We start from the raw sequence: 12,678 nt of genomic DNA, 5'->3' as shown, positions 1-12,678 counted from the left end.
GAAATGAACGGTTTTCAATAAAATGACTTCGTTTTGGGAGCCAAAAAAGAAAACTGAGAGTGAATCGTAATGATGCAATTTGATTTCCCTCTGAAAATAATGTTGATTTACGAGAAGTGTCTGCCCAAAAATACATAACTCTAGATTTGTTGTGTTGAATAGGAATAATTAAATGGTGGGAAAAAATCTTCTTACTGACATAACACAGGCCAGAATGGCAATTTTGGTGAAATTGGAAAAATGTAAGGAAAGGAATTGATCATGTTAATATAGACATATACATTGTCTGTGTCGTTTCCCTGTTATTTTGCAAGCACATGAAAAGCAGATCAAGCAACTAGTCGGTGGCATTCTTATTATTCAGTATCATTTTCAAAATATTGAAATTTTTTGCCATTTTAAATAAGACTTCACAATTCAGTTTTTTTCAATATCCTTCAAATGTAATTGCTATTAACTTTTTTTGAAGGACCAGAAAATAATGTTTTTATGTTGATGACAGGAATTACATCTGAATAAGGATTGCTTTTGTCTGGGTGTGTGTTACAGTTGAAAAGGGTGTGTGTTACAATTTAAAAGGGTGGCGCATTGTCTTAAATTTATCTTTCCTATAAGAACCTTGATTAATTTTCCATAGTACTGTAGTCACTTGAAATAAAGACTACACATTATAGTGATTGTAGGAAATAAAGTATGTTTTGTTCGTGTATTTCATGAAAGATTAGATTAGATTTTAAAATGCATCAAAAGGGGCAATTGACAGAAATGAAAATTCAAGTAAATATTTTCTTTTTTAGGAACACCGGAACCTCCTCAAGATGTAGAAATCAGTTCGTGCGGACCAAAGAGAGTGGAGTTAATTTGGCGTGACGGTTTGGACGGAGGCGAGCCAATTGATGAGTATCTCATACAATACAATACATCAGATAATCCCTACTACTGGAACTCCGCGGATGAGGAAATCGAATACATGGACAAGGTATCAAAGACCGCCTTCGTCAGCCTGTCTCCCTGGGGGTGGTACTCTTTCAGGGTCATGGCAAAGAACAGTCTGGGATACAGCGAACCAAGTAAACCCACAAAAAAGGAATGTAACACACCGCCCGAGAGACCGACGTCAAATCCGGTTAATGTTAAAATGAAGACAGACAAGGAGGGAAAACTAATCATTACTTGGGACGTAAGTCTAAAGAAAAGTCTCTGAATTAGAGTTTTTTTTGTGAGATTAGTGTAAATTAAAGGTCAGAGGAGAGTTGGTTGTCTGTGCAATTAAAAGTGACAAAGCACATTTGCAAAAAAAAGGAGAAAGGAAAGGTTAGGGTTTAAAATTTGAGTTGTGTAGGTATATAGAGAAATCAGGAAGAAAAGATCATAATATGATGTATGCCTATTTATAATTAATATTTTTATAAAATATGTGAAATTAGAAAATGAATTTAGTAATAGAGGTTAAAAAGTAGCATAGTAAAAGAATTTAAGTAGGTGTATTTATATCTTTAAATTACTTCAAAGATGAAAGAGATAGTTTAAGAATTTATAAGTTTCTGTAGTACATGTACTTTATTTATAAGAACTTTACGTATGGTATGTTTGTGGGGAGAAGAGATGATAAATTATACAATATATATATACAACAAATGAGAATTTTTTTAAAAAGAGTGTATGTACTTGTAGCTGTAATGTTAGCTGTAGACATATTGAACAAATCATCATGAGCAATATAACATTCTGATGGACAGATTTTGGATCTTTTCCACAAATCACCATAAATTGTTATTGAACAGGAATGTCAAGGAATTTAATAGACGCCTAGTCTCAATTAATAGAGCCCTTTAAGCATTCCTTGTGAGTATGATATAGGAGTTGTATAATATTGCGGAAACAAAAACCTAGATTTTCCTATCATTTTCGGTATAAAACAGCTATCAGCCAGAATCTTATTGATCCGTCAACAACGATGGAGCTCTCATGGCCTCGGGAGCAGATAATTGAATTTCTTTGGCCGATGGAGTGAGATTTACGAGGATCAGTTTCAAACAAGATGAAATCCTGCTATGGACGGAACTTATCACTAATTATCGTAATCACTTCCCAATACAAGCAGTGATATTTTCCAAACCAAAGCTAAAGATGAGAACAGTCTACTTTTGGGAATAATTTATGTAATATGAGATTATCCTGACTTCTTTATGCAGACTTTGTTTTAATCAAATTCTTTTGAAAATACTTTAAGAAAAGCTATCTTTCAATCTCTAAACACATTTTAATCATGAACACCATTTTTACTCAAAGCATAATTAAAAAGAATTTTAAAGATTTGTTACATTTTTTTCCTCAAAAAGAAAAACGTCCTTATTAAACTACATGTAGATGGATCATAAAATGTTCATATGGTTAAAAATTTTATTATGATCAACTAGGCTCTTTAGCTATAATTTACAAAGTTCTCGCCAAACAGTCTGGCACCATTTGCCATGTGTAGATGTTATATATCTCATTGTTACATGCAAACATAAGTTAACATCAAAATTATATTGGTATATAATTACTTATCTACTAAGCAAATTTTTTACTTATAGATTAAAAATAACAATGAAACCAATTAACAAGCACAGAGAATAAATTGAATTATATGAATCAAATAAAAATTTCAAGTCCTTGGATATGAAACAAGTTTGGGGTGGGGAATCACACCTGTAATAGCAATAATTAAAATTTAATATGTATTTTTACATAATTTTTTATAATTTTATAAATTTATAATTTATATTTTATAATTTTAATTTTATGTAATTTCATCATGTTCAGTGTTTTAAGTAACTGTGCACCCAACAGCCTAGGACACACAAATTTTGCAGCGGGCGAACAAATTTGCCTGTATTGAAGCCCGGCTGGATGTGTTTAAAATTTTTGAAAAGTAAAATTCATAAAAGTAATAAATCTCTCTCAAATCAGTTGATAGTATCGGTAGCAAAATGTAACATTAGCCGAGAGGAAGAAATCATCAGTCTATAGATTCAGGATCGAAATTGTCTCGACCTAGTCCCAGTCACATACCAGTAATGGCTAGAACAAATTGATAAACCATAATAATTTTCTCGGGCTAGTAGATCTTTGGTAGGGCTGACAACTTTAACTACCAGTCAGCCCTGCATGTCTGGCTAATTTTATGGTGAGTTTCAAACACTGGTAATTTTTATCTGGCTCTTGTTGAGGTAGATTAAGTCAGAACAAAAATAATGTGGTTGATAGAACAGTTGGTTGCTTGTTTGTCTATAGTGACTGTAGTTTCTTTGAATTTATGTTATCTAGAATTATGAGAGGTTATTATCATTTTCCCTTCAGCCAATGCCTCGAATGCAGCACAATGCTCCAAGCTTTGGGTACAGGGTAAGCTGGAGAAAACGTGGCAGTACGTTTTGGAACAAGAAAGATATCAAGAATGCAAACGAAAACCAGTTTGAGGTAGATGTGGATGATGTTTATGGTCTGTATGACGTTCAGGTACAAGCTTTCAACAGTCATGGTGTGTCATTCATGCCAGTGTTTACTGTACGTGGACACTCCGGGGAGGGGGGTAAGTATTAGCTTTTGTTATCTCCTCTCAGTCACTATACAACTGCTAATCTCATACCTATTATTCGGTCTGCCTATAAGTCAGTTGTAATTTTTTAGGTTATATAGGAGGGATTTGCCCTTGACCCGCATACAAGTCTGTACAACTTTTTGCAAGAACCGGCTGACAATTTCAAATCAATATTTTAATGATGTTTTAACCTGGTTTAAGTAATTTTGTTTAGAAATGACGCCAATATTTAATTTTAAATCATTAAAAAAAATAAGTAATGCACACTTAAGATAAAAATAAAATTATTGAAATATGTAAATCCTTGTACTTCATGCATAATCTTAGAATACAAAAATGAATAATATATCCAAACTTTATTCAACGATAATCATTGGACGCGTTTATAAAATACTACGTTGCCATTCAAAATAATGCCAATTTTTTATGACTCACCTACAAGTCTGACATAGAGTTTTGGACCAAAATTTAACTCCAAAAAAACTGACTTATAGGTGAGTATATACGGTATGCTTCAAAAGTTCAAATTAGTGGCAGGTGTATAAATATGTTATTTAACCTATAAATTAGCATGACAGATTAAGCAAGATATGTAGGAAACTTTGAGATTATCTCATTTTTCAGAAGCCTGTATGAATACACTCATTTTGATACTTGATGCATGTTAAATGATAATATAAGAAGTGTCAAATAATAATATAAGAATTAAGTGTCATCCTGAATCTTTACATATGGGAGTATTTTTCTCTTTATAACTCGTTAATTGATTTTTCCAGATCCATTGATCAAGCCTCATGATTTTCGAGTTGATCAAACCAAGGACCCCCAACCCCATGAAGCTCACTTCATCTGGGAATCTGTTGACCCATTGGATGATGGACTCAGGGGAAAGTTCAGAGGTTATAAGGTAAGGTCATTTGTTAGAAAGAATGATTTAAATGTAGTATGAATTCTATGCATATAATAGTATGTACTACCATGATTATACCTTTTCTCAGTTCTTGTTAAATAAAATGATTTTGATTAACATAATTAATGTTAAATCAAATTTTGTATACACATGTAATTCTCAGTTCTAATATATCTCATTTTCTTTGTGGTTTAGTTACAATACTGGAAATCCAGTGAAGGCCGCAGGAACAAGGTTGAGGTGCCAATTACCATTGACCCAGATACGGCACACTTGTCACATGACATGAGGGCCTCCATCTCTTCTTTACCGGCCAACACGGCATTCCGAGCGCAGGTATCTGTGATGAATGGACACCACACAGGACCACCTAGTGACACCATTGACTTCAAAACATCAGAAGGAGGTCAGCTACATGTAGTTGTCTGTTTTAAATTATAATGTTGGTTTGTGAGGTGTAACTCTTCAGAGTGTTTGTGATACTGTTTTTTTCAATTTGCTCTTTTAATGATTTTATCTGGAATTTCTGTATGTTCCCTGAGAATTAATAAACAAACTTTTTTGATCAACCAACAAATGTTTTGGTTGATTTTAATCATGCAATGTCCAGTTGGAGGTCCTAGGACTCTACCGTATTATTCTTTGTATACTTTCAAATACCTTCAAGGAATAATTGGTAAATTTTTACATAAGAAACCTGTTTTCCTACTATATTTTAGAAGAATTGCTGAAAATACCAAAAAAAAAGAAAGAAAAAGAAAATTCTGCAAAGCAATATTAAGAAATTTTCAAAGTTTTTTATCATTCTGTAATTGTACAACTGTTTATTTTATCTTTTTGTGTTGACCTTTGGATTTATTTTTCAGTTCCTGGTCCTGTTCGGAACTTGCAGAAGGATGATGTGGAAAGTGATCATGTGGTCCTGAAGTGGGATCCCCCAGATGAGCCTAATGGACTGCTCCTAGGATACGATCTTGGCTATCAGAAATGTAAGGCTGATCTTGAAACCAAAGATTAAAAAACCGCTTTTCTGTGATTGAAAATTTCCTTTGCATTGTAATGGTTTGGGCTGTGGTTTGGGTTGTTGATATCGGCCTGAAAAGCTCAGTTGGTAGAGCACCTGACTAGTAATGCAGGGGTCCTGGGTTTAATTCCCAATCCAATCATACGTTTTCTACTGTGCCATTGACCACCCTTGACTTGAAGAAGAAAGTCCTTCCGGGGCAAAAAAGAATTTGGATTGTGTCTTGGAGGGCAAAGACAATTTAAGGAGGGAGAAATATATTGGTTTGGGCTGTGGATGTCGGCCTGGATATCGCAGTCTGTAGAGCACCTGACTAGTGATACAGGGGTCCAAGGTTCGATTCCAGGTCCAGCCATACATTTTCTCCTTTCCTGTTACATAATTATATCAGAATGAATGCCCTTTGGCTATATGGGGATTCATTCAAAGCTTTGAAATAAATGGAAGTATTTACAATAGAATGTGCATATCTTGGGATTCTTCTAATTGCAATTGTTTATGTATCTATTTACATGAGATGCAGAAGAAATTTATCAATTTTACCTTGTTATTAGATATTTTTTTGAAATCAGAAAAAAGTCCGATCTTTTAAATTATTGGATATTTTTGTAATACAATTGCCAATTTATTTTCCTTCATTTTGAGAAAGAACAACCATCAGTTCACAAAAGGGGGAATTTTTTTAAAGAGATATCTCAAGAAATTTGGTTTGAATAGTTTGTGTGAACCATGGGTTACTTGTTTCAGTGAATGGTGATGTGGAGGGAGACATCAGGGCCCTGGAGCCAAGGATTAATAACCCCTCCCACACCTCAGCGAGGATAACAGGTCTACAGCCCAACCACCAGTACCGCTTCTTTGTCTGGGCCAGAACCAGCTCAGGGAGGGGGGATAAGCGGGGAGTTCAGGTGTTAACAAAAGGTAAGATGTACAGGTATCAGGTTTTAATTGTTTTAAGTTCAGTGCAGGGATGAATAGGCAGTCAGGGTTTTAACAAAGCATAATTAAGGCACAGGTATTGCAGGGATAAATGAGCAGGCTAGGTATTAACTAAAGATAAGGTACATGTAACTATCCAGGTATTAATATTAAAGGTAATGTACATGTATTGCTGATAGATTTTTGTTATAAATATTAAAAGAAGCAGTTAAAATTGATTTAAGCAGATTGGTATGAAAATACACTCCAATTTTTTCTTGAGCTTTTGGTAGTACAATGTTAGTGTTTTAAGGAAAAGATTTCCATAGGTGGAAACAATTCTTTGTAAATGACTCATTTACATTTTTTGCCTGAAGTTACCAGTAACTTGGAATTAAATGTCTTCATTGATGAATAAGTAATGATTATTCAACTTTTAGGGTCCACTAATAGCAATGGCTTCTCATTTCGTGTCACCATGGTGACTCAGTTAAGTTAAGCACGTAAGAGCTCTCCAGGGAGGCGACTTGATTGAGATTTTATTGCCAAAAATACTTATCTCCTTTAATGGAGTCGTGCTATAATCATGGCTTAGAAATTGTGTTCATTAAGTCTTTTTTACAAGATTAATGGCTGCATGAGTTGTGATTAAAATGCGATCACCGTGCAGTGATGCTTTAATTGTTTTCTTGCCGATAATGTTGGTATTGATTGAAGTTTCCTCTCTGAGTGATCGTTTCTTGTTCTGATGTTCTGGAATGGATTTTAACTTTATAGTTTGAGTTATCATTGTTTGGTAGTAAAATTTGTCACATTATTCTGAAATGAAACTTTAAATCAATACACAGGCCTCATATTTATACAAACAATCTGATGAAATCAAGTCTCTGATCCACTTCAAAATTCTGATAGATAGTTATTTTGACAAGGAGTGAATAAAGTAAAAAAGTGTTTTGTAAAACAGGCTTCATGCAGATCGAGACTTAAAATCTTACACTGCTGCTTTTTCTATCTAGTTTGTACATATTTTAGATCATTTTTCTCCGGCTTCTTGAATGCTGCATAACTTTCAGCAAAAGAAAATCATCAAAATTCATCAATGAGAATTTATACGTGTACATTTTCAGGTCCTGCAAACAGTCAGATGGCCAGCATCCACCAATCAGGCATTAGTTTAGCATCACATGTCCTCGGAGTCAACTGTACAGTGCTCATGGCTTTAGCAATCTCATGGACTATGGCAAAACTCGTCTTCCACTGACACAGACTTAGAGAGTGTAGGATGTTCTGGTCTTACACAGATTGTGAAGGTTTCCTCTGTCAATATCATTACCTCAGTTATCCTGCTTCAAGGGATACTAGTATCTGAGTGGAGAAAATCTGATATTGTAGTGTGTCACTGAATCTAATTGAACTAGATATTTGCAACTATATGGATTCAGAATTGATGTCCATTTCACTGAAGCAGTGCTATAACAAAATAACCTAGAGTAATTTGACACAAGGCTCCATCTTTGATGTAGGACTAAGTATGTTAACATTTACAGCTGTCCGATGTCTTAAGCTAAACTTTGGTATACTTGTGCAAATATAAAATAGAAGTGTGTTTTACATATTAGAGAAAAACTTTCCAAATTTTTGAAAACTGCCAACTTCAAATTTTAATGACTGTAAAAGTTATACAAAAGAAAGTGCAGTGCATATATATACTTCTATGAAATTTAAAGTATGGTCATAATGACCAAATGGCTTTATTATAAAAGAAAATGCTAGAGACTGAGACTTGCAATTCTAGCAGTTTCTAAACCTGGGCTACGTTCAGTTTTCTGTAATGATAATCATGCTATCAGTGTTTGGCAGAAAAAACAAAATGTCTCACTTTAGTGAATGAACTTTTGAAAGCTTGCTTGATATATTTCAAGAATGTGATGAATATATCTAGTCCAGAAATAAGTATTCTTTTGAGAATGTGTCCATGAACTTCAGTTTTCTTGGGAAATGGCAGTGACGTCATTTTCCCGTGATCATTCCGAATTTGTGCAAGTTCCATAAAACATTCCAATGAAGTTGGCAGATTGTATGCATCTTTCTACAACAAAGTGGAATTGTCTCAACAGCGAATAGTTTCATGGCTTCATCCTTTGTTTATAAATTAAGACATTTTGTTGCAGTAAAAATTTCCTGATGTGACTTTTCCTCAGATTAAAAAAAAACCCAAGCAAAGATGAGAGTCAAATGAGCAGAGAAGCTACAGAATCTATAATAGTGTCTCATCTTAGAATCTTCTGATGAATTGATTATGTGCCATAATTAGCTGTTTGTGGTTCAGAAGTTGTAAAAGTTACACTTGGTGTCGAGTGATCTGTAAAAATAACTGTGTGTAGTGATTGTATAGTCCCTCGTCCAAGATTGTGTCATTTCTGTGAACAAAGATTGTAGTTGTCACAGTAACAAATATTAATCTCGAATTTATGTATGAATTATTTTTGATCACAGTTTTTGAAGTAAATAATTTAACATGGAAATGATATTTCATAGATATCTATGATTTATACATTTACTTCCCGTTGAGTATTAATCTGCAATGAATACAAAAGTTTTATCATACCTATTTATAGTTAAGTACAAATGTATTCAAGATATTAAATATGTGTAATTTTGAGCCTGCTGAAGACTTAAAACCCTTATTCTAGTCAGATTATAGAGTAGTTCTTAGTTGTTATTCAGATTATACATGTGAAGATCTATTAAAAAAAAATGTTATGAAGGCTATACATTAAATTAAAATAAAAGACTTATACCATGTACAATGTTGAAAAGAATATATTTTTTAAAACACTTCATCAAACAGATTTGCTGGTAAATCCTACATCCAGTTTTGGCATTTTAAAGAAAAAGTTACGTTTACTCATTGAAGACATTTGTATCTTAAATGTACTTAAAATAATGGAATTGCAAACTCTTTCCCAATGAAAGAGTTTGCTAATTAATACTTTTTTAAGTTAATATACTAAACACTATATAGAAATACATGCAGCCATTTTGAAAATAATCTTTTTTTGTACATATTTACATACCTAGACCATTCAAAATGTTTTTTTAATTTTTTTTCTCTTACTAAATGTACTTAGAGCTATTATCATCTTGATTTTTTGTACATTTTTGTACATACATGTACCTGTATGTAAAACAGCCATGATGAATTTTCTGTTGGGTAAATGGAAATGATTGTTTGAAAACTCTGTGTGCTTGCTATCACGTAATTTTTAAATATGAATGGGAATTTCAACCAATCAGAATCCTCATATTCAAAAGGTTGTGAAATTTTGTAGTTTGTGTAGTTTTAGCTTACATTTACTTATTCTCTACTAGAAAATCATCATCATTCATCATTATCAGAAATACTCTGATCAGTTGATTGACACAAAAATAATCATCATCTCTAAATAATGTAACTAAGTTAAACCTCGCAAGAATTAATGACAGTGGCAATGAGTATATAATTTAGCACATAGACATTCTAGCTTCATGTCTCAAAATCCCAAAAATGATAATGTTCATTAGTACCACCCTTTCCATGGTCATTATAATCTATATTAATTAACAAATTAAAGTTGGGTGCATGGCAACAAGTATGAATGTTTAATTTTCTAATATAAAAGAAAGGACTGATATTGCTTAAGTCATGTGACCTTGAAATGGGTTTTTCCCATGAACTACTAAATTTTTATCTTCTTCATCTTGCAAATAATGGCTATATGTAATATTGGTTTCTTCATTATGCATCAAAGTACCATAATGTTTGTAAATTCTTCTTCACTTGTACATGTATTAACAAAAAAGTACACATTTCCCCCATTTTAAATAAATTGGCAATTTATTAGTTTTGGGAAAAAACTTATAATCTGATGTTTTTTCATGCATTTCTTCTTAAACATAAGGTTATCCTGTTATTTTGATTTCAAATTCATTGTACTAAAGAAAGTGAATCATGTAACATTTGCCATTTTCACTTAATTATTTCCTTCATAGTCATCATGTTTCCCCACTTCACCCAAAATATATCCATGCAGTCTTTTCATACAATTTTGCACAATTTCATTTATTCATATGATATCCATTTTCTTTATTAAACGAACATTTCATTCTTGCCAAATGCACATTGGGACATATATAAATATATATACTGCATCATGGGTAAATAATGAACCACAAGGTTGTGCTAGATGTTGTTACAGTTATTTTGCAACAAACCAAGAAAATCATATCAGTATGTGTTGTTTTTCTAAAGTTGCTGACTCTGAAATGAAGCTCTAGGTTTAGAAACAATGTCTAATTGGTCAGGTACCTATTTTTTTTAGTTGTCAAAGAGTACATGCTATGAACTGACAGTGGTTGTGTTTTGAAACTGTTTTGAACATGTGTAGAGAACAATCAATCAATGAGTGTTTTGTTGATTGTGGAGTTAGTTTGAGTTAAGTTCTGTGTTTTTTAAAACTTGTTTTTTAATTGTAAGTTTGATAAAACAGATGAAAGAAGGTATAAGACAGAGGTTATATTAACTATATTGTATTTTTGAAATGCAAAATCCTAATAGATTCCATGTATGATTGGCAATTTTTCTTTATGTTTATAAAAGAGAAACATTTTGAGGGTAAATATTCAAATTGATTGATCAACGCCCTTTAAGGAAAGAGTGGTAACTCTAAAATAAAATTGTTGCAGTGTTTCCTTTTTTAACTTTCATTGAACTTTGTGATACACATAACTTCTTTATCTTCATCCTCTGTAAAAAAATAAATTAGTGCAGAAAAAGTGCCATTTTGGCTAGCAGATAATCATTCAGTGAGGACACATAAAAAAGATAGAAGCTATTCCCCAATTGTTCTAAAGAAAAATGCATGTCAGCAAAACGATGTGCACAGCTTTGCTTTGTACACTGATAAAACCCCCCCACAAATGGATACTTTTAGATTGTTGTATCAATCAAACTCATAAATGATAATGTTTAAATGTATGAATATGTGTTTTCTTTTTGTCTAACACTAATGTGTTTTTGAATGGAAATGACCTCATTTTGTGTTTTGTCTTTTTCACATTAGGATTAGAACTGTTTTGTGCCAAATGATTTCATTTGTTATTCTTTATGCTTTCATCATCTTATTTTAAACCTTTAGCTGAATTATTTTTTGTCTCAAACCTCTCCAATAATCTCTTTTCATACCAATCATTATATTGTTTTAGAGAGGTAACATGACGTACCATATGGTTACAGTCTTTACTCTTGAATATTGAAATTTTAATTTGGGAAAATTCTTTATTTTTCCAAAGTTCCTTTTTTCATCTTTTTTTGTGTGTGTTCTAAAACAGTTGAAAATGGATCAGACTTTGCAAATACTCAGAAGTTTTATTGTGTGTTGAGTAGTAGAGGGGGCTTAGTGCAATTAGCTTTCTCTTTCTGGGAAACTGTAGAAAAATGCTTTCCTTGTCATTTTGTGTTGTACAGAAAAAGTTAATTATATCTTGTTGATCATTAAGATTATTAAATCATTTTTATTTCAAAGTAAAAATTGTTGTTCTCATTCATTATTATAAGTGATAAGGAAACTAAATTAGATACTAAATAAATATTTTTTTTTCATAGCTATTTTCAATCAGATAGTCAAATGTTGTTAAAAGAAATGGACAGTTACAGACTAGTTCGATAGAGAATAATACATTGCAAAATCTGTATCACATCCCATATCAACCCGAGACTCCAATATCAGCCGAAGAAATTAAAAAAAAAATAAAAAAAATATAAGTATAATTTATACTTTAATTAAGTTCCTGTGATCAATGATATTTGAAGCAAATAACGTCAAAAATTATTAGCATCGCGATGCAAATAACATCGCGATGCTAATAATATTTGACGTTTTTTACGTAACGTCAGAAGCGTAAAAAAATGTTAATATATCAAAATTTAATGATTTTAAATTTTTAAAAATAAAATTATGAGAAAAAATGTAATGGCGATGCTAATAACAGGAGTATATAGAGAAGACATTTATATTAATACCCAAAACTTGTCGGCGACAATATGATTTCTTTGTTGTTTTTTGGTAGTTTTGTGAATGTAATTGGTGTGTGAATCACAACGACGTGTCTCGTATGCCATTTTATGCAGCCTGATTGTGACGATACATTTTGTCGTTCTGTTCATATTGTCGCCGGCAACAATTTGTACCTACCTTCATT

The 12,678-nt window shown here is 32.3% G+C and overlaps 1 protein-coding gene across 1 annotated transcript in view; it reads left to right on the top strand.

Moving 5' to 3' along the window:
- LOC133187548 (neuroglian-like) overlaps positions 1-12,008 on the top strand; it is a 54,232-nt gene extending 42,224 nt beyond the window's left edge. The window contains exons 4-10 of the mRNA XM_061322949.1: positions 798-1,180; positions 3,346-3,577; positions 4,363-4,493; positions 4,692-4,902; positions 5,363-5,485; positions 6,268-6,441; positions 7,566-12,008. Coding sequence (XP_061178933.1) covers positions 798-1,180; positions 3,346-3,577; positions 4,363-4,493; positions 4,692-4,902; positions 5,363-5,485; positions 6,268-6,441; positions 7,566-7,699 — 1,388 coding nt within the window. The 3' untranslated portion in view covers positions 7,700-12,008. The remainder of the gene's footprint in view (positions 1-797; positions 1,181-3,345; positions 3,578-4,362; positions 4,494-4,691; positions 4,903-5,362; positions 5,486-6,267; positions 6,442-7,565) is intronic.
- The last annotated feature ends 670 nt before the right edge of the window (positions 12,009-12,678 follow it).

The sequence above is a fragment of the Saccostrea echinata genome, unplaced genomic scaffold, assembly GCF_033153115.1.
Source record: "Saccostrea echinata isolate AGI-Se365-2 ecotype Australia unplaced genomic scaffold, CSIRO_AGI_Sech_v1 ptg000015l, whole genome shotgun sequence".
NCBI lineage: Eukaryota > Metazoa > Mollusca > Bivalvia > Ostreida > Ostreidae > Saccostrea > Saccostrea echinata.
Note: the sequence above shows the minus strand (reverse complement) of the source record. Positions and strands in the feature narration are given on the sequence as shown.